We start from the raw sequence: 22,432 nt of genomic DNA on the forward strand, positions 1-22,432 counted from the left end.
TAAATTAATACTCGCGAAAAATACTAGAATTGAAAAAATATACACTGTTAAATCTATAGTGTCAAATTTAACTTAATGTGAGTCGCCACTGCTCCTATTAAATATATCGTTATTTTTTACTAAAACGATATATTTAGTAATATAGATTTAACAGTATATAATCTTCTTTATTTAAAAAAATGTTATTCTTAACCTTTAATATACACGATGATTTTTCGGTCTTTTATTACATACGATGGGTCATTCATATGTTCTGCACATTTCTTTTTCTTGATTAACTAAACTAGGCGCATCAAGTAATTAGTTATAATATTTATTAATTATTTATTAAAATAAAATTAATTTGTTTAAATACGCAACCTTATGTTAAGTACTTTCTAAAGTTATTAAAGTATATGTATAAGAATCACTTAATTTTTGTAATAATTTTTTAAAAATAAAAGTTATCGAGGGATATAGGATAATTATTGTATTAATTCCAGATTGGAACGGAGGAGCACAGAAGGCACCACCACAGAGAACGCCATCATTTTCCCGCGTTTTCCGGTAACACCGTGAGCGGATCCGAATGGACGTTGGACTACATCAGAGTACGAAGTGGGTGCAGCTGCGAGATCATGCCGAAGCCGAAGAAGAAGAAAATTGCGGCGAAGACGAAGAAAACGAAGAGCAAACAGCGTCAACCAAGGGACCAAGAGTCGGATTTAGAAACGTGAAAGTGTCGATTCGTGTCCTAATGACAGTAATTGTATTGCGACTGACAAGAAAATGCGCGTGCGAATGTGAGATTATGTATAAGATGTGGGAATGTGCGTCTGAAGAGTATTACTAATCGTCGGATGCAATGAAAACGTTACCAACAATCATATCATCGATTTTTCTGATGACAATTATTTACGTAATGATAATTTATTAGACATTATGTGGACGTAGAACGCGCCGTTTTGTAAATGACGCGTTTAAAGTCGGTCAATCGATTTATACTCCTTGATGCTTTATTTACAAATATTTTTCTTAGCGTATTTTAAATATTTTCTTCCTATTTATTATCAATTACTTTGATAAGAAATTTTTGCTAATTAAATATAGGTATGATTTGTCAAATTTCATCAAATTATTTGTCTAGTTTGAAGTTACGATCTTACAAATCGATTACTAACGAATTGGGCCTAGATTCTTGAAAGATATCGCATACGAAAATGTATGAAAATATTATAGTACACATTATGTATATTATAGATTTCTTTAGTTTTTCGTATGCAATTTCAAGAATCAAGTCTCAATACATTTTCGAAACCTTTCAAAATAAACATAATTGACTGATGTCGCATTTCAAGATAATAATATATTGAGATAATTTCATCGATTCTTAAAATAGGCGACTTGATGCGCATTAATTTAATAATTTAGCTTAATTAAATTTAATCCTCATTTTACCGGCGGCCAGTTTTCATTCTGTACTTTTACGTGTATAGTATATATTTGTATGTACTCGGTAGCTTGTGAGAATTTTAATAAGATAAATAATATTTTAATTAATTAGAATTTAACTCATTGCATTTATATCTAGATCTGCGAGGCACGTTATTATTCAATAACGAAGATGTGAATCATAGTACTACTAAAATCTATTTAATTAAAATTGGTGTAAAGTATATTTAATTTAAACTAATACGATTCGACTCTCTTAAGAAACATTGACTAGAGTAAAACGTGCCAACAGCCATGACAATTATTAATAAATCTGACTATCTCGTAAGAAATGCGAAAAAATATTTACATAAAACCATTAGATTAAGTCTTTTTCACTGCGCAAATTTTCATTTCACGTCGATATGATGCGTAAATGAAGAATATGTTATGTTAATGACTAAAATATTTCTCCTACTCTTTTTCTCTTAATTTCTTGCATGGCACATTGATAGTTTTGATCAATCTTTACATTACTGCAATGTGCAATGCAGATTTGTGGAGAGTTATATTGTAGAGAGTTATATTTTTAATTTATATGTACTCATAAAATAATTTTATATTAGCACATTAATTTCTGAAAAATCTTTAATGCACAGCTGTACATATTTCCACGGGAAATAAGGAATTTGCTGCTTTATGTCACAATGTCTATGTATGTTTCATAATATTAACATGCTTTTTTAATTACTTTTGATATATACTTCTTCATTATAACTGCCGTATTAATATATAGTATAAATGTATTCTAGTATTTGTTGTATCATACATAACACCTTCGTAAACATGCGGACATGTTTTCTGTATCGCCGTGTAAACATTGTACATAAACGTCATTAATATACTTGTTATAAAATCTGATTCAATTATATTGTATCTTTTTTCTACATTGTACAATATATGTACAGAATATCTCAAACTTTGACACATCGTTTACGAACAAATAGACTAAACTTCCACTTGCATGGAAAAGTTCTCTACCATTTTGCAATTTTCGCAATTTCTTTTTAGTTATCCAATGAGCAGATTGTTTAAAATCGTGCATAAAATAACTTTGAGATATCTTTGAGAGTTCTTAAGAAATATTTTTAAGAATAATTTCATAAAGAACTCTGAAGAATATCTTGAAGCTGTCTTACTGTCTTGAAGTTGTCGATTTTATCCGCTTAGTCGGCAATTTTTAGAAATTAATATCTCATTAATTATTGCAAAATGAATAGGGGACTTTTCGACTCAATTTAATCCAGTCTATCTACTCACAAACGGTGTGTCAAAAAGGGACATTCGGTATAATTCCTTTCAAGTAGATATATATATATATACAAGTATATATATATATATATATATAAATTTTAAATAAACTTTCTGTTAAATATCTAAGGATAAGGATATTTTTTGATGCATATCGACGAGAAATAAAGCACAATCGTAGAGTTTTAAACGCAATAGACGCGCGCCTTAGGTCGCTATTTCATTTGTGCGTTTTTATCATACGACAAATTTTTCAAGTCTGTGATTAGCTACAAGATAAAGAGATCCGAGGACCTCTTTGTTCTTACACATTTGTCGTAGGACGAAAACAAAAAAGGGCGCAAATGAAATAACATTCCCTTATACTATTGATGCAATTTTTAAATCGAATAATACAGATTTTAAATAACTAAACTCTATTATTGATATTTTTCATGAAATTCTTAGTACTCATTTTTTTCCAGAATGTTCTCAGTGTTTGAAATAATTTGAACGTGATAAAATTGTTATAAGCAACATTAATCTGTTATAAGCATATTAATTCTATATTTTTAATCGACAGAATTATTATTTTATTGTATATGTTCCAATTAAGTCATGCATAATCTGATAACTATAACATTAAATATAGACATTTTAATTATATATTAATTATATTAATTACAAGAATGGTGTGTTCCTAATCTATAAAACAATAATTATTATGATCACTGTCTGTGTGTTAATTACTGTATCATATTTGAACAGAATTGATTCACTCATGCATATAATTTTTTTAATATAGTCATCTATACTAATTATAGAAATTTAACACTTGATCTATAAAGGAATTACTCCAGGGATGTCCTAAGGATGTTTAATATCCTAAAAATGTTTTAGGACATCCCTTAAAGAACTATGTATGTGGTATGTACTATTATTAATTTATTATTATTTAAATTATTCTAAGACAAAATTAATGAACAGATTATACCTCAAACTAGCCGTGCCATCCTACGATTGTACGAGTAACACGCCGCTATACTCACGGAGTTCACTTGGCGAATCACATATTTGCATCATTGACGAAAAAATAATATTTAATGACGGATTCTTAATTAGGCGTACGTCTAGAACTTCTACGCTAAAAGTTTTCAAATCGAGTTTAATCTGATGCAAAAGTATCAAAACTACTAAATGGATACCCTAGTAGAATCCGTGGGACACAGCAAAAAAGCATTTGATACTAGACTCACGGTATCCGTATTAATAACGATTGTATAATAACATTCGCGTGACGATCAACACTTTACAAGATACTTTTGACTGTTTTTCGCGCACGAGAATCACTTTTGAATAGTAACGACCGTAAAAAATGCGGAAGGTTGAACATGATTTCACGACCCGCCGCGATGCCTTCCATTACTGAATCTATCGAATCGAGAAGCGATATTGCGATTCTCGAAATATCGCAAGGGCAGCACGCTAATTGGCTAGCGCGGTAATTTGTATCATTTGAACTTTCGCGCACTCGGTGTAAAGTGAGAACAGATAGATGAGAATTCGCTTGGACGCAGTAGTGCGAATTAACCGTAATAATATAACTAATTTAAAATCTAAAAGTAGAGAGAAACCTGAGAGCGATCATCCCAGCCTTCTTTATGTACCGTCAGAGAGGAATCCGTGAGAAAGGACATGGGGATTTTCTCCAGTAATCGCAAAATGCGCGATATTACTGCCCTCTGAAGAAGTGGATATAAACTACATATCAATATTACCGACGAGGTATTATTAAAGACGGTAATCAATCTTGGGAAAATTTTCATGATTATCAATGAGGCCCGGGAATAATTGAAGAACGACGATATTATTAACAATTAATAAAAATGCGATTGTTAACATAAATATAATATTTGGATAATATATTATTAAATTCATGATCTTTTTTATAATATAAATGGTATAATTAAATATAAGTATGCATACTTTTAATGCTATATACATCTTGCTATATAATATCTTATATAATGCTATATAATGTATTACCGAAAAATTACAATTTTTTTCTGCTGTTATCATTTCTACTGATAATCAATTACTGGATTTCTACTAAAACGGATGATAACATTAAAATCACAGTTTAAAAAAATCGAGTATTATTAAGTTTTGAATATATATATATATATATATATATATATATATATATGTATATATATATATTTTTTTTTTCAAAAACAAAGACAATCTATACTGTTAAAAATGATCAGCTCTTATAAAAGTTCGCGTGACTGTCAAAATTTATTAACAAAGATTTTTTCAAATTTAGATTTTAATTGGATAGAAAAATTTTAATAATTAGATACATATTTTTAATTGAATAAACACGAGTAAATAATAAACGCAAAATTTATTTACATATCAATAGAATTATTACATTATTTTTGACAATAGCTCATTTTCATATTTAATAGGTTGATGTGTAACACCGATCAAAAACGATGTATACTATTAAAGACGATTAGTTCTTGTGGAAGTTCGCGTGATTGTCAAATTTAAGTGATTAAAGATAAGAAACTGATAATATGAAACTGATAATAATTTCATGATTTATTAATTTTGTAGACATACGCACACGCACATATATATATATATATATATATATATATATAGAGCTAATTATCTTTAATAGTATAGATCGTTTTTGATTGGTATTACATATCAACCTATTAAATATGAAAATGAGCTATTGTCAAAAATAATGTAATAATTCTATTGATATGTAAATAAATTTTGCGTTTATTCTTTACTCGTGTTTATTCGCAATTAAAAATATGTATCTAATTATTAAAATTTTTCTATCCAATTAAAATAAATCTAAATTTGAAAAAAATCTTTATCGTAATAAGTGTTTTTTGATTCGAAGAGATTTCATCGCGAATATTACAAAATTTAATTTTTTAATGAATTTTATAATATAAAAATAAAATTTTTATTTGAAACTAAATAAATAAAAGTTATTCATTCGATTATCATCCGATACAATTCAAGACCTAGACTGTGTACTTTTATCGATTCGAGCGATTCGTTGCTTAATTTCATCTCGAAAAGCGGAGATGAGAAATTCAGAGAAATGACGTAAGATTCGAGAGGGATAATAAATTCTTTCGCGAGTATTACTAAAAATATCTTTTTATATTATTTATAAATTATTAGTATTACTTTATATATAATAAATTATTTCAAAATCAAATATTTGAAGTGACACAAAACTGATCACAATTTTGAAACAATTAATAAATAAAAAGATAAAATTCTTCTATTTTTAATAAAACGTTCAATAAATCTCACGTCAAATGTATTATTCTTTTAATTGGTAACCCAATTATTAATTATTACGTATGGATAAATTTAGGCTAAAATCAATGCATTGTGATAAATAATAATTAGAAATCATAAAATATCTTCTATAAGAAAGCAAAATAAATTGTATGAAATATATAGACATTAAAATATTACTATTTCATTATAAAATATACACGTATAATTATAAGGCAATTGAAAAAAGTACTTAAAAAGCAATAACTGTTTACATGTATAATTGTTTCTTGCACTAACATATATAAAATTAAATCCTGGATGAGCATTTGAAAATAGGATAGATGGGAAAAATAATCAAACAATATTTGTTGTACTCTAATATACTTTTCCAATTGATGACAATTTTTTTCATTTAGTATAACTATTTTTTTATATATTCCTTTTATTTTAACAGATTTCAATTTTTAATTTCATATATAGAAAAATATATAAACGTTCCGTTTTTTTAATTTTTTTCCATTTGATAATATACGAATACCATGAGCTAATTTGTATAAAAGCAGCATTAAAAAATAAAAAAAGATAAAATATTTTATTTAATTTTATTTAATCAATTATTTTTCATATTTTACTTTATATTTGTAAAAAATATATTTCTAATAAATAATAAGTATAAAAATTTAATAAATTTCATGTATTTGATTTTAAAATTAACCCAATAATATCATTAAACAATCAACAAAATTAATAAATAATATAATATCATATCCTCATGGTATTCTTAATTTTTCTAAAGATTTAGTTATTGTGTATGCATTCGAAATTATTTCGATATGCAAACTAAATCAATCTCGTATGCACAATATATTCAATAAGAAGGAGACATCCAGGACTTAGTTTATTCCAATCTGTTTTAATTTAGTCATTTTAAGACAACGGATGTATAGGATACTATATACATATACTTATCCATATATTATTGTTAAATTTATGCATATATGCATTTAGATAATATACTAATAAATTTATTGCACATCCATTATCTTAATAAAAACGTAATTAATTCATCACTCACTGATCCGATCATTCATCAGCGCAACAGTGGAGTTATATCTGCAACGATGATTCTGTAAATAAATGTAAAAGCCAAATTAAAACAAAACTAAATTCAATCATTGTTTAAAAAAAAATAGTTATTTAAAAAAATAATAATTATATATAAACGCATGCAGAGTGTTCTCCAAAATAATCACATTTTGAAAATTTAATATTCATAAGCATCGGATTTTTTTGTCATCATTTAAATAGATACTTATGAAAAAATTATTTTGGACACTCTGCATGCGTTTATATATTATATAATTATTTTTTAAAATAACTATTTTTTTAAACAATGATTAAATTTAGTTTTGTTTTAATTTGGCTTTTACATTTATTTGTTACAGAATCATCGTTATATCGTCGCAGATATAACTCCACTGTTGCACATGATCGGATCGGTGAGTGATGAATTAATTACGTTTTTATTAAGATAATGGATGTGTAATAAATTTATTAGTATATTATCTAAATGCATATATGCATAAATTTAACAACAATATATGGATAAGTATATGTATATAGCATTCTATACATTTTCTGAAGAAGACTTTAAAAATAAATTTATAAAAAATTTTAATTTTTAAGTAATTCTTTATTTTCTAATTATTATTTTTAAATTATTGTTAAGATTTAAGAACAAACAAAAAAAAGATTAATTTTATACAGATAAAGAATAATATTTACCGCAAAGTTTCTCCACTGGTGCCCGATGTCTCTCTCAGATCTCCTCCTCCTCTCAGAGTTGGGGTTGACACATCCTCTCGCACTGGACACTCGCGAAAAACACTCGCGAATAATGGACTATAATCGCACGTGGACTATAACTTAAGTCCGATTACTTGAACGACACTTCCGAACAACGCGCGACGCGACGAACCGGCTGCGGTTCGTTCATTTTCAAATTAATCGGCGGCGAGAGTACGTTAGCTTCTCCATTGGATTTTTACACGAAGAGAATGATTTTACTCAATATCTAAAAATTTATTTAGATATATTATTCAGATCCAAAAATTTTTAGATTTGAGAAAAACTGTTCTTTTCGTATAAATATCCTCTGGGTACTGAGCTCTCCTATCACGTGTACCCGTAAGAGGAAAGATAATCTGGAAAATATAATATATAGCTATTATATAGATAAAAAGGTTGAATCTTTTATTTATAAATGATGTCTGTAAGATATGAATAGAGTGAATGAAATGAGCTATTTAATAAAAAAGAGAAATGTTTCTTTATTATATTGATAATAATAGTTCCAAGAGTTACGTTTAATTTTTAAACATATAACGGAAGGTGCACAAAAACAAAAAAATAATTAAATAATTAAATTATATTAATTCTGAAAGCAGGAATTGCATTATTTGCATGAGAGTATTATTCATATTAACGTTGTGCTTTTTTATGACTCGTAATATCGTTCGTACAGACAAATGCGGCCGTGTCGCTCTTCTTCACATTTCTTTTTGAAACATATTATAATCGCAAAAAAATGCTAGATATATAATAAGAAATGTTGTATTTTATAAATATTCACGTAATACGATTACTAGAATGATTAATTATTCGTAAAGTACAACGTTTCGTATTATATTTAGCATTCTTCGCGATAAGATTTTAAAATGTAATGTGAAAAACACCGCACGCGACACGACTACCTATTTCTAAGAATTTCAGTAGGGGACCGCGCAGTAATTAAGTGTGAACGTAAACATGACGCGCCGCTCCGTGCCACCCTGTACCATCCTCAACACAAGGTCGCGCGTCACACCGTCTAACTGCGGAAATAATAACGAATATTACGATTAAGTAAAATAATATATTCTTCCCATTTTTAATGTTCTTCGATTAATAAAACAATTCTAGTTTTAACGGCGCGAGTCGTTTAATGTGATATCATAATTATATTGCGATATACCGAAGAACATATTTGGCGTTTATTTTATAATTTTAAATATATAATTTTTCGTATCAATGTGCTAACAAAGGGCAAGAAGTAAAAAGAGATTCTTATTAGCGTGATTTTTCTTATATAATTGCTCACATGAAATGCTTTTGACATCCCAATATTATATTTCAATTTTGATTGCTCTTTTTTGTGATGTACAATTAAATAAAGATTAATAATGTTACATCCTTTAAATAAAGATAAATGCAAAAATTTATTTTAAATTATGAAACAATTTCGACTATATAGAATAATATATATAAATAGCATGCATCTAACAATAAGAATCTCATTTTTATTGTTAGATACCGTACATTTGAGAATATATGAAATATTTGAAATATTCATAAGCTATGCATGTGAGTAATGAATTTAAAAAATAAAGGAAAAAACGTGCAATACCTATTAATCCTTAGTTTTAGGCAACATTAGTTCGCGTTCGTAGATATTGCTATTAATTAATGCGACACGCGGAGCGACTCGAAAACACGTACGTCTCCTTCCGAAATCGCCGAGCGAATGCCAAAGTGATGACGTAGTCAACCACCGCGCCGCACGGCAAGCTCCCCCTTCCTATTCGCCGCGTGACGCGTTACCTCTCCCCTCGCTGTTCGCTTGTTTGCCGGGCGAATACCCTACTATTGCGCGTGAAAAATATTCACAGTTTATTCAATTATTTTACATGATTTCGATAAACGAGAATTTTGATAAACCTTCGTACATTTATCGCTTTACTTTTAGCATCTCTAGCACTTGTTAAATATATTATTTGGTTCTTGTAAATGTAGTCAGTAATTATTTGCATGTGTGAAATATTTTTAATATTCCAACATTATGTCTCAATTTTTATTATTCTTTTAACTGATTCACACTTAGTAAAGGTTGATAATATTCTGTACATCCTTTATACATTTAAAGACTTTACTTGCAAATTTTCTTAATATTGCGAAACAATTTGCGCTAAGTACAGCTTTGACTAAAAGTATAATACTAAATATCTTGTTAATCATTATTTAATTTTTCAGCTAAAATTAATTTATGAGACTACTATTGCAAATTATTCTGTACTGCTTAAAAAATTTTTTAATCTATTCTGTAATGCCAATCATGGCTAAAATAACTGTTACGACATATTTAAAATAAAAGATATAAAATAAGTTTCAGAAACTTATTTAAAATGTAAAATCATAAGAATCAATAAAAAAACTGATATGATTTGTTTAAAATATAAAATATAAAATAGATTCCAGAAACTTATTTAAAATATGAAATATTAATATATAATATTATAAGAAAATATGAAATAAGTCAGAAATGAAATTATTTAAAATATTAAATAACTCTTTAAATTTTTTAATTTAAAATATACAGGGTGTTTAATTTTTTCAGAATTTTTTTTATCAACTTTTTAGTATTACATTTTCTTTTTTTTCCAACATGAGAAAATACGGTATTAAAAAATTCTGAAAAAATTCTGAAAAAATTCTCAGAACTTTATGAGAAGAAAATAAATGATTTTTGTCTCTTGCAGTTTTTCTGTAAAGTTGATTAAAGTATTTGAGTAAAAAATTATTCAAGACCAATATTTGGCAATTTTTAGTAATTAATATCTTGTTAACTATTGCAAAAATTGCAAAATGGTAGAGGACTTTTCGGTTCAGTTTAGTCCTCTCTACCTGCCCATGAAATATTTGGCGATTATTTTCAGATACCCTGTATAAATAAAAAATGTACACTCTGTATACCCCTCAGGTAGTAAGATATTGTCTATTTAACATCATTAAGCCGATTCTACATTAGTTGCAAGCCGATCGCAAATTTGTTGCAACAGCCAATATGAAGTGTTGATTTCAAAATGCAAGCTTCAGATTGGCTGTCGCAACAAACTTGCGATCAGCTTGCAACTAATGTAGAACCGGCTTTAGAGTACGTAGATCTAAAGCAATATCCTGATTAACTCATCGGCTTAGTTCACATCTTAAGATTATTGTTACAGAAATTTTGTCTGCGGCAGCTCTAATGGGCTTTCTACAATAAACCATTAGTCATAAATCAGAAGTCAGAAGCTAAAAATTGACCAATCACAGTCGTCAATTTTTAGCATTTGACTTCTGATTTATGACCAATGCCTTATTGTAGAAAGCCCATAACGCTTATTCTACAATCACGAGCATCGTTTTTGTCCTTGTTTAACATCTAATGAATGATAAGGATGAAATAATTCTATGAGCGTTGCGAACGTTAAGTGGAACGCAGCCAATAGGGTTACAAGTCATAAATCGTATGAAATTGATTAATCACAATTGAATATCATAAAAATAATCGCCTATGATTGATTAATTTCTTACGGTTTATGAATTGCAACTCTATTGTAGAAGTGCGGTCCATTTGACGCTACAAATGCTTCGAAACTTTTGATTAACCAATCAGAAGAAAGAATTTTATTAACTGACCAATCAAAAAATGCTTCGAAGCATTCCATAGCATCAAGTGGACCGTAGCCTAGACAAGCTCAAGGAGTGCGGCTGTGCAGCAGAATGTTGCTGTAGCGATTATAGCCACTGACACCGCTGTTGCGCTTGGTATATGTTCTGTATGATTCTATGCTGTTGGGTGTTGTGTGTACGTTCTTCGGCCTCTTTACGTATCCTTGGCACACTCAGACTGCTTAAAGAGGATCACGATCGCGGTTTGAGGAATAAGGAAGAATAAGGTAAAACCGCCTGTCGAAGCGCTCGTCGCCGCTCGCGTTGGCGCGAGGCGTCGCGATTAAATGAGACGGGGCAGTACTTGGACAAGTATTACGTCTGGTGCGCGAACATGTCTACGGAGACCACCCTGAACGACGTGTCGAACGTCACGTCAAGGCTGCAGAGCCTGCGAGTGGCACACGCCGAGGACGATCCGTCCGAAAATGCGACGGCTGGCTGTTCAACGCCTGGCGGTTCGACGGCATCCAACGGCAGTGCGGCCGACGGCAGCGGGCCGTCATCGTTGCGAGAGCCGCTACGGAATATCACTCTCTCTCGGGCACGACGTGCTCTTAATTTCGTCGGCGACGACGACCAGCCGCTGAGCTCGTCCATCGTACGAAGCGAGGCTTCGTTCTCGAATAGCGATAAGTAAGTAATTTTCTACATCAACTATCAAAACGTTTGTCTGGGGTAAGAAAGAACATGGAACTAACATGCTTTTTATTTGGTGATACAAGCCGACACAAGTGTTGTCTTTGTTATTCATTAAACATTAATAAAGATAGAATGATGTTTATATTTATGTCACTGAATGAAAAGCACCAGTTCTATCTTTCTTAGCATTCCAATGAGTAATAACAATAGAATATTTGTATCACCACCAAATGAAAAGCATCCATTATTTATCTAAATTTCTTGAAATATTAACTCGTAGTATTTGTTGTGATATTTGTTGTTTGAGAATTGTTAATATTTGTTACTTGATATAGTCATACTTTTGATATTTTTAGTCGTCCACCTACTAATGCGGCCAATATATCGTATTTGGATGGACGAACGCAGAATAATGCTACTTTGGAAAATTCTACTACACAGAATCAACCTGTAGTTATGTACAACTGGCAAGGTACAAAGGCAACAATGCGCGAAAGAATTGTATTCCTCTTTAACAATGAAATACTGTCAGACGTGACTTTTCTGGTTGGAAGAGGAGCGCAGCAACAACGCATACCAGCTCATAAACTAGTCTTGTCCTGTGGAAGTGCTGTATTTGATGCAATGTTTAATGGAACGCTTGCAACAGCTTCTTCGGAAATAGAAGTACCTGATGTAGAGCCTGCTGCATTTTTGGCAGTGCTCCTTTTTCTATACACTGATGAAATACAGATAGATCCTGAAACTGTGATGACGACGCTATATACTGCTAAGAAATATGCGGTGGCTGCTTTAGAAAAGCATTGCGTTGATTTTTTAAAAAATAACCTGACGAGTGATAACGCTTTCTTGCTGCTGACGCAAGCCCGTCTGTTTGATGAACCACAATTAGCCTCGGTATGTTTGGACACCATAGACAGATTCACAACTGATGCCTTTACTGCAGATGGTTTCACAGATATTGATATTGATACATTGATGATAGTCTTAGAAAGAGATACTCTTCGTGTCAGGGAATCTAAATTGTTTCAAGCTGTTCTAAGGTATGTTGCAATGTTGTAGAGTGTGTCATTTAGTCTGTGTAATATTATATATTTGATATATTTTCGAATTATAGGTGGTCAGAAGCTGAATGTGTACGGCAGCAATTACCAGTCACTCCAGAAAATCAACGTCTAGTTTTAGGTGATGCTTTATCTTTGGTTCGTTTTCCCCTTATGTCGAAAGAGGAATTTACTGCGGGTCCAGCGCAATCTGGATTATTAAATTATTCAGAGGCTAGTATTATAATATTCTTTCAATACATGTCTCATGTTACACTGATTGTTATATTCAAGCTAAATAGTTTATACTCTGAAACTTTATAATTAAATCTTATAGGTCTTATCTTTATTCTCATATTTCATACTGAATCCTAAACCTTCGGTGGGGTTTCAAACGATGCCGCGGTGTTGTATGACAGGCAAGGAACAAACTGTATGCAGATTTCAACATACAAAGAGTAGATGGGGATATTTTGGGACTAGTGATCGTATTCGGTAAAAAATTATAATCTGTATTTTATGCATATAATTAATGATAGAAATTTCAAATATTCCATATTATAAAATATTTTAATTTTTACACAGATTTAGTGTAGATAGACGTATCTTTCTGATCGGGTATGGAGTTTATGGCAGCACGCAAGAACCAGCGATATATGAAGTGACAGTCGAATTAATTCACACTGCGTCAGGAAAAGTGATAGCTACAAATGCAACAAGTTTCAGCTGTGATGGATCAAAGTACACATACCGTCTAATGTTTAAAGAATTAGCGGAAATCTTACCAAATACAATTTATACGGCATCAGCAACTTTCAAGGTTATTATGTTGTACTCTATTGATTTATTATTTAATTAATTATTTTTATATATGATATGGGATTGTACAAAATATTAGTTTTTGTTTTTCAGGGGCCATATTCTTATTACGGCACAAAAGGAATGAAAACAGTGATAGTGGATTGTGATTCAGGAAGTGGAAAAGTGAAATTCAAATTTAGCAGTGAGTTGGGAGATAATAATGGCACATCTACTGATGAAGGTCAAATACCCGAGCTTATTTTTTACACGTAATATCATTTGCGTATGACATTCCTGATACTTTCTTGACTGAATATCAGATAAATTATATAAATTATGTAAAAAGTATGCCGGATTTTGTCAATTATATATCTTGTGATTTAAGCAGTAATTTGATTTAAGTGATCTATAGGCATACCAAAGGATGAGTTAATCCAAGATTTTTTTATAATTTTACAGATGTTTTTTGGTTTCATTGAATAATGAAATTTTGATAAAAATTCACTTACAGAAATAATGCAACTTTTATAATAATATTTGCAATACATCAACAATCATATACATTTTGATTTTTCAGCAAATTATGGAGTATATTATTTGTCTTTCAGATTTAAATATTAAGATTGTTTGAATATATCACACACATTTAATTATATTAATTATACAAGTAAGATTGATGTTTAAAATTGGAGATGTGTATCTATTTTTCTATCGTTTTAATTGAGATCCGTGTAAACCAAAAATATAGTTGGGTATAACAATGTTAAAAAAAAAATTCACAAAAATAAGTACGAGAGAAAAAGAGAGAGAAAGATTGATCAAGTGCACACTCTTAATTTCGCCTAAACGTTTCTTCTTCGGAATTATGTATCAATATAATTTAAAATTGTGAGTAATATATAACACTTCCAATGCAAAAGTAATTAATGCAATAAAATGCCTCTAAAGCATGTAGAGTATTTTTTAGTAAAAATTAGTATTTTGGTAGTCACAGTGCACAAAGTAATGTAAAACCTGATAGAATCTTATTATATTAATTAAGTACGAAAAATAGTCAAACGAAAGTAATATAAAACACCATTTTTTGATGTTCTTAACCTTCTGAGGACCGGCATATTTTTGATCGACTTTTTTATTTTAAGGGCTAGAACTTTTTTGTCATGGGGTTGAGTAGCAAAAAAGATGGCGCCACTGTCGAGTCCTTAAAGGGGCCTCTGGTCTTTTACAGGTTAATAAAATACTTTTTAAAAATTATTTTTTAAAATATTCATTTATTTAAGTATTAATAAAATTTAATGTATTTCTTTAATGATTCAAGAAAACATTTGAAGTGGGACTTCTATTAATAGATAATGAATGGTGCTAGCTAATGAGATAACATTGTTATCCTTAGCATTTTTAGAGATAAGCATACTTTGTAGACATAAGTCTGATATTGTTTTTTTTCTTCATAGTAGTGCATATATATATATATATATATACATATATATATACAATTTATTTGTGATTATATTTCATTATAGAAATAGAGATGTACATGTAATGTTAAACAATTAAATAGATTTATTCCACAAAGTATTTTTTTTGAACATTAATATCGTCATCCAAGTTTTGTTTTTTTTTTTTAATTAAAATATAGCGTTTATTAAAAAACTATTTCCTATTCAAAATTTTGAATTTAACAGTATTTACAATATGTGTTGTGCTCAGAAAAAGCTATTATTTTTAGATTGAAAGGCATAGAGATATGCTTCATGTAATTCCTACAAATGAATAAAAATGCATTCAGGATTGAAAAGCATTCATTTTAACATTCGTGAATCAATATTTCTGAAAATCTGAATCCATTTCAATTCATTTCAATCCATTTTCGTTTGCTGGGTATTGGAATTGCCAATTTGGCACATTTCTTGCCTTTCGCAATAATTTTAACATTAGTAATAATATCGCTTCTTCATCTATCGTTGTAGATTTACAAAAAAAGTTTCTGAATATTCTCGTTTCAATTTTTAGATTCAACTCAACTGAACATGCCATTCCGTTCCATAAAAAATTTCTCTACCCGTCCCATGTAGCTGGAACGCAATGGAATTTTAGTAACAAAATATATCTCTTATAATTCATTTATTTTTGAATATTTAAAGCAATGTTATAGGTAAAATAATTGCACAAATTATGCATATTACTGCTTTAGTCGCATTAAAATAACGAAATATTGATTAAGCAAATTAGTTGGCGAGCGAAGCGACATTTCGTCTGTTTCCATTCTGTTCCGGCTACATGGGACGGGTAGAGAAATTTCTTATGGAATGGAATTGTAGTAAACTCAATTTTTTAATGAGAAATCCGTCGTTCCGATTCCGTGTACATACATGGAACGGCATCCTGGTTTTTCTCTGACAAAACCGACGAAACAATTAAAAGATCGAATATAACGTGTTACCCATCAGAAATATTCGTGGATATTGCTACGTAGTTCATGTTTTGTGCACATAAAGGCGCTGACAAAGACGATTCTAAACGCGAACATATCCACAGTCCGCACTCTCGGTCCGGGACTTTCTATTGCTTATTCTATCTCTGTTCTCTATCCTATTCACACAAGAAGAGCATTAAGTTATGGTTGAATGAATTTTTATTTCGCAAGCGACATTTGACTACTGGTACGTAAGAAATACGTAATCAATATAATACTTATATGCACTTGAAGCATTTAAGATAACTGTACAAAGAAGTGTGAGTTTGTGATGTGAGATTGTCAATCTCCTTTACATTGAAGTTTAACCTATTGCTCCAATGATTTATGAGCTTCTGTGCTTGGCAGAATTTTATGGCGCGTGCTGAGGTAAATTGTTGCATTCTATCCTTCTGGATTCGTTAGCTTGGCTTACTTTTTAATTTAAATTCACAGCCCATGAAAATGTTGGGATCATGAGAATTACCACATTGTTTCCAGTAGTGTACATTTTATCTCTATGGCTAAGGGAAAAATAAGAGGTTCTGACTCCAACAATAAGGTATATATGTAATTTATATAAGTGAGTTATTTTATATTTTTTTAAATTAATATTTTCCATATATTTTTTGTAATTAGTTAACAGCATCAAATGCAGCATTTAAAAATGGAGAAACTTATACATCAGAATTTGAGATTAACGAGACACCACCTAGTGCTAGGACCTTACTTACTAAAGGTTACACGCAAGATGAAATTAATTCATATTCAGGTAAAATTTTTTTTTAGCTTGTGTTTTATGTATTTTTTATACGAATGTACATAAATATTATGCCTTAACTTATAGGAGCAACTGTATCAACGCGTGGACGTTTTATGACGGAACAAGAAAAGTTACGTTGTCCAAATGAGAGGCCATTATATCTTTATATACAAGGACACACAAAACATAATGTTGATTGTATGTATTCTATTATTTTTTAATGCTTTAATATTACTGATTCACATACTTAATAGATATTTTATTTAATAGTGGCGATACAAAAAATCAATGAAATTATTAAAACGGAACATCAGAGTTCACTAAATAGACCAAGCAGGTTTACAAATGCTCCTCCTCCTCTTATGAGCTTACATTCTGGAGTTACTAGTGTAGTAAATATCTTTCATTCATATCTCATTTATAATTACAAGTTTCTTATATATTATTGTTTGATATGTGTAATTTATTAGGAAAAGATTTGCGTTAGTATCGAGAATGCACCACAAGGTTTTGATTCACGTGGACGAATACTAGGAGTAGGTGATGCAAATTTAATTTATATTAGAGGCGAAACTGGTGCAAATGTAACCTTAAGAGGTAGAGGATCTCAGTTTATTGATCCAGTTTTGGGAGCAGAATCTCCAGAACCACTTCATTTATACATAGAGTAAGAACGTCTGAGATTTTTGTCACATATAGTAATTATAGTCAGATAAGATACTATTAATAAATATTTGTTTAGGCATCCAAAACCAGAAGCACTGCAAAATGCAAAACAATTGGCTATTAATTTAATTCAAACGATACAATCTGAATTACAAACCTACATTCAACAACAACCACCACCAGTACAACCTCAACAAGTTATAGAACAATCACAGATACCACAAGGTATGTATTTATTATTACTTAATTTACAGAATTAAGATAATTACTAGCCACATATATCTAAATTGTAAATAATTTTTTTTCAATTGGCAGCCCAATTCCAAACTATGAATATTGGTAGCTTAGGCCAGCCAAATGTAGTTGCAATACAGCATCAAGGTAAGTTGTACAAATTATGTCTTATTAATGATTGTTATAAAAATATAAAATTTTTTTTCGCTATAGCTGATGTACATTTTTCAATACATATTCACATTTTGTGTAACAGATATTATACAACATTCACAAAGTAATGTTGTAACATTGCCTGCAACAATTCTTACGGCTACTGTAGCTGGTACTCCAGGACCTGGTGTATCAGTTCCTCCGCCAGGAGTACATATACCTCCTCACACTGGACCATTAGTTCCACCTCCACAAGCTCAAGTATGTTATCAAACTCAAATTAAGTGATATTACTAAAACTTCTTGAAAAAAAAAGTTTTGTAAACATTTTTATTACAGGAAATACAAACTTTTATGCCACCACCACCTGTTGGACAAGTACAATTAATCGGTCCTCCATCAACAGTAAGTCAAGTTCAGTATCAGATACATCCCGGTCAACCATTACAAATCCAGGGAATTCAACCAGGATCGCAATCCTCGCCACAACCTGTGGCGCAAATGTATGTTATGAGTCAACCACCGCCGCAAAGTCCCGCGCAGCAGAGTTTCATAACGAGCAACAGCGCATCGGTAAATGGGGCAGTGTCGTATGTATATACGCAACCAAACGTACAAAGGCCCGCTACGCCGTCCCAAGGAATTATCGAAACTGTTAACGTCAATTTACAACAACCTCCTCCAGCGGCGCCGCTCAATATAACGCAACAACCACCACCGCCATTGTTGCATCTTCATTTTCCACCGCCGAATTTTCCGCCAAATCAACCACCTCCTCCTGTCCCCCAAACTTATCAGATACAGTATCAACAGGTACAGGCACCTGCGTCGCAGTCGCAAACGCAGTTTGTCTTACAACCTGGCGAGCACATTGTTCCATCTCAGTTGCAACAGAATCATGAGCAATCTCAAGCTGTCGCTCAACATATAATATCTTCACAATTCGAAGGTCACGCACCGCCGTTCCATTTACAAGTACCTCCACCACCGTCTGCGCAAACTTTCTTAGTACCTAACGCTCAGTCTCCCCAACACCATCCACAACCACCGCTTCCTCCCGGCAGCGAAATTCAGCATCAGGAGGGTCCGGTAGAACAGGGACCATTGCCACAGCCGGTACCTCCTCCACAAATAGTACCACCGCCCTCAATCAGCCAGATGCCGAATTCCATGAATATTCTTACCAGCGTACCGCCACCAACGCAACCGCCTCCACCGCAGAATGCTCCGTGGTTGTACCAAGCTCAGCAGCAGATACCACAACCACAAGGACAATTGCAGGTAATGATGCTTAACATTCTGTGTCTTTGTTTTCCGTTATGCGTGAAAAATATGTAATATCTTTCGTAATTATTTATAGATGCAAATGCCACCGCAGAATATACCTCTTCATAACGTACCTCCACCGCAAGTTCAAACTCAAATACAATATCATTCTCAACATATACAATATCAAAATGGTCATATACCAACGCAAATACATTATGCAATGCAACCGCCGCATCAGCAATTTGAGCAAAAGCCCGATTCGCCAGAACAGCAAAAATCACATGGAGTTAAAAGAAGGTTTTCAGACGTTGAAGGAGGTCAGGTAAAATATCGTCTGCAAATATATGCATATCAGATTGAAATATGTTATGAAATCATATAACATTCTCTTGCTAATCTCTTTTAAAATGTATGTCACAGGAACCACCACCACCACCGCCGTATCAATGTGCTCCATTACCTGCGCAACGGCACGGCACAGGGTAAGTCAAAGAAAGAGAGAATATAACTGTTTTTTTTTTATAGAGTTGTCATAATGTATAAATTAATGTAATTTTGATAAAGTTACATTATATACTCCTTATATAAAAGGTAAACAGGTGCATGTACTTATGTACATATTACTTATGTACAACAGAGGAGTATATAAATGAACGTAACTTTACTTTATATATTATATAATTTTATATCTAGTTATACCTTGGTAGACTCTGGATGAAAAAAACTTGTCCGTTTGAATAAAGTTAATCTACCAAGTGTGTAAAATTTCAAATAAACATTACTAAAAAAAAGCTGATAATTTTCAGAATCATAGGATATTATAGCGTAAATGTGCAATGAATTTAATCGAAGATTAGAAAGAAGTTTATATGAAGAAAGAAATTGATAAAGAAACAACTGCTTCAGATCGCTTATGCTTCACTTGTAGCAAGTGCAAATTTGTAAATTGTTGTAGAATTACATGAAGAAAATGTAAGTCATTATTGTCATTTTTTTTACAGAAACCTGCTTTTGCATTATAAGGTGTTGCACGATAATGTTAAAAGTGCAGAAAATGAAAATTTAAATATTTTATGAAATTTTTGTAATAGATATTTTTTTATTCACAGATATATTTATTACTATACTCCAAAATCTAATAACTATATGAACAATAATTATTTGTTGTAAGATCCAGATATATCCATGTAAGATATAAATTATTTTCAAGCGTATCAACTTTTGAAAATAATTTAATTTGATGAAAAATATTAATTTTGCATATTTATAAATAGTTAATAATTTTATAATTATGGATATGTCTTGCTCTTCCACACACAAAATATTATTCCTTCCTTTGAATTTTGCATGATTGTATAGATTTTGAAAAATATGTAATTTTATTATCTTTGCAATATATAATGCAAAGATAATAATATACTTGCATTTTCCTCATGTTACACACATAATTCTATATTAAAATCACTAAATAAAAGCTTCTGCCAGAATCACCAATACATGTTCTTTAGTATAAGTAATGAGCCAAAAGAGACGGAATGTGCGATGATAGTTACTACTTTGCAGAATAGAAATTAAAATAATGATACATAGATTATCTGAACGTATATTATAATGTCCTACGACATTACAATTACGTTCTTTGGAATATTCTAAATGTAAGTTTCACATAATTAACTGTGATCTGGTAAAACCAGGTATTTTCCACATTTCAGAAGTATCCGAGGGTGTGCATCAGGTGATTTTTGTCTTAATGCTTGAAACGTTTCTGTAAAATTATTATTTTGGAATTAATAATTCGCACCTGCATTGTTTAAGCAGAGAAGGTGATCGACAACAGCAAGCCTTACATGGTCCATCACCCACACCTGCGGGTCTACCACATGGAGATCGAAACAAGATGCTAATGCCACCTCCACATCCAGGTCTGTAACTAAGAGTATTTAGTTTGAAAAATTGCTGGATATCTTTTGGAAATTGGAAATGTCATATTGAAATGTCATATTATAAAAAGATGTACCAGTAGAAAGATTGTATTTTTGAAGGAAGCGTTTATCTTTAATTATTTTTTTAAGACTTTCTTCTTTAATACAATTTTGTTATTGGCAATTATAGTTTTTAAAATTTAATATACAATTATGTGGATGTATAATTTAAGTAATTAAATCATAAGTAATTAAATTTTTGAGAAAATAACATGTTTCAGATAGATATCTAGCACTATTTTCTTAATACTCTTAGACCGTAGTATATTATTAATGTAAATAATATTTTGTGGTAAGCATATTATAAAAATTTTCCTTGATCTTTTAATTTATGTCTTAGCAAATTGCTTTTTTATGTATTTGTTGAGGATACCTGCAGAGATGGACGTCCGGAAATAACATGGATTATTGCAATCTTACAGTGTGCATAGAATGCTTTGACATATAGTTATCTTTAAATTTATTTATTATTATTATTTTAGATTAGACAAAAAAGTATTGCACGTGTTACAGTTACGACGGTGTCCCAAGTATATTAATTTCAACGCTTTTTTTATAGTGTCCTTTTTATTAAATAAATCTGCATTTTCAGATACAAGTGTAACCTGTGATTTTCTACTTCAATGTTTGTTTTATCCATTATTAACCATATCTATAATAATATTAATAGGATTATGTTAAGGCATATTATATATAAATATTTTTGATATTACTATTTTAAGTTCAATGCCTTGGACTTTTATATTCCTTAGGTTAAACGGGTGTTTCTGCCAAAGAAAGACCAAGGAGGGAATATATATGACTATTACGTTTGACTAGATGTATATATTTAATGTTATTATTATATAACATTAATACGAAATAACATATGACTTGT

The 22,432-nt window shown here is 30.6% G+C and overlaps 3 protein-coding genes and 1 long non-coding RNA gene across 8 annotated transcripts in view; 3 read left to right on the top strand and 1 right to left on the bottom strand.

The window, feature by feature from the left end:
* Positions 1-2,331, top strand: part of LOC105147848 (uncharacterized) — an 86,396-nt gene extending 84,065 nt beyond the window's left edge. Inside the window, exon 5 of the mRNA XM_011059153.2 lies at positions 483-2,331. Coding sequence (XP_011057455.1) covers positions 483-716 — 234 coding nt within the window. The 3' untranslated portion in view covers positions 717-2,331. The remainder of the gene's footprint in view (positions 1-482) is intronic.
* The window catches only part of LOC105147852 (uncharacterized), a 185,093-nt gene extending 175,503 nt beyond the window's left edge, over positions 1-9,590 (bottom strand). For both annotated transcript variants that reach the window (XR_846346.2, XR_015548245.1), the window contains exons 1-2: positions 9,464-9,590; positions 7,804-8,222 (exon numbers count right to left, since the gene is read on the bottom strand). This is a non-coding gene — a long non-coding RNA (uncharacterized LOC105147852). The remainder of the gene's footprint in view (positions 1-7,803; positions 8,223-9,463) is intronic.
* A 1,971-nt stretch (positions 9,591-11,561) lies between these two features.
* On the top strand, positions 11,562-15,608 carry LOC105147853 (BTB/POZ domain-containing protein 1). 4 transcript variants are annotated; one of them, XR_015548247.1, is made up of 8 exons: positions 11,562-12,183; positions 12,546-13,232; positions 13,307-13,466; positions 13,570-13,727; positions 13,818-14,052; positions 14,145-14,274; positions 15,176-15,261; positions 15,352-15,608. XR_015548247.1 is itself a non-coding variant. In XM_011059162.2 (7 exons), the coding sequence occupies exons 1-7, from the start codon at positions 11,882-11,884 to the stop codon at positions 14,662-14,664; spliced, it is 1,695 nt and encodes a 564-aa protein (XP_011057464.1). In that variant the 5' UTR covers positions 11,562-11,881; the 3' UTR covers positions 14,665-15,608. The 4 variants fall into 4 exon arrangements, 3 of the variants coding, with proteins under 3 accessions (XP_011057464.1, XP_087272053.1, XP_011057463.1); XM_011059162.2 differs by having other exon boundaries at positions 14,642-15,608; XM_087415927.1 differs by having other exon boundaries at positions 15,176-15,608.
* A 947-nt stretch (positions 15,609-16,555) lies between these two features.
* Positions 16,556-22,216, top strand: LOC105147855 (uncharacterized). The gene is made up of 13 exons (XM_087415926.1): positions 16,556-16,878; positions 16,945-17,050; positions 17,128-17,260; positions 17,336-17,449; positions 17,522-17,643; positions 17,722-17,918; positions 17,994-18,142; positions 18,233-18,298; positions 18,408-18,565; positions 18,644-19,585; positions 19,665-19,895; positions 19,994-20,055; positions 21,392-22,216. The coding sequence occupies exons 2-13, from the start codon at positions 17,009-17,011 to the stop codon at positions 21,501-21,503; spliced, it is 2,328 nt and encodes a 775-aa protein (XP_087272052.1). The 5' UTR covers positions 16,556-16,878; positions 16,945-17,008; the 3' UTR covers positions 21,504-22,216.
* Positions 22,217-22,432: the final 216 nt, after the last annotated feature.

The sequence above is a fragment of the Acromyrmex echinatior genome, chromosome 19 (genome assembly GCF_024713525.1).
Source record: "Acromyrmex echinatior isolate Ae372 chromosome 19, ASM2471352v2, whole genome shotgun sequence".
Taxonomy (NCBI): Eukaryota; Metazoa; Arthropoda; class Insecta; order Hymenoptera; family Formicidae; genus Acromyrmex; species Acromyrmex echinatior.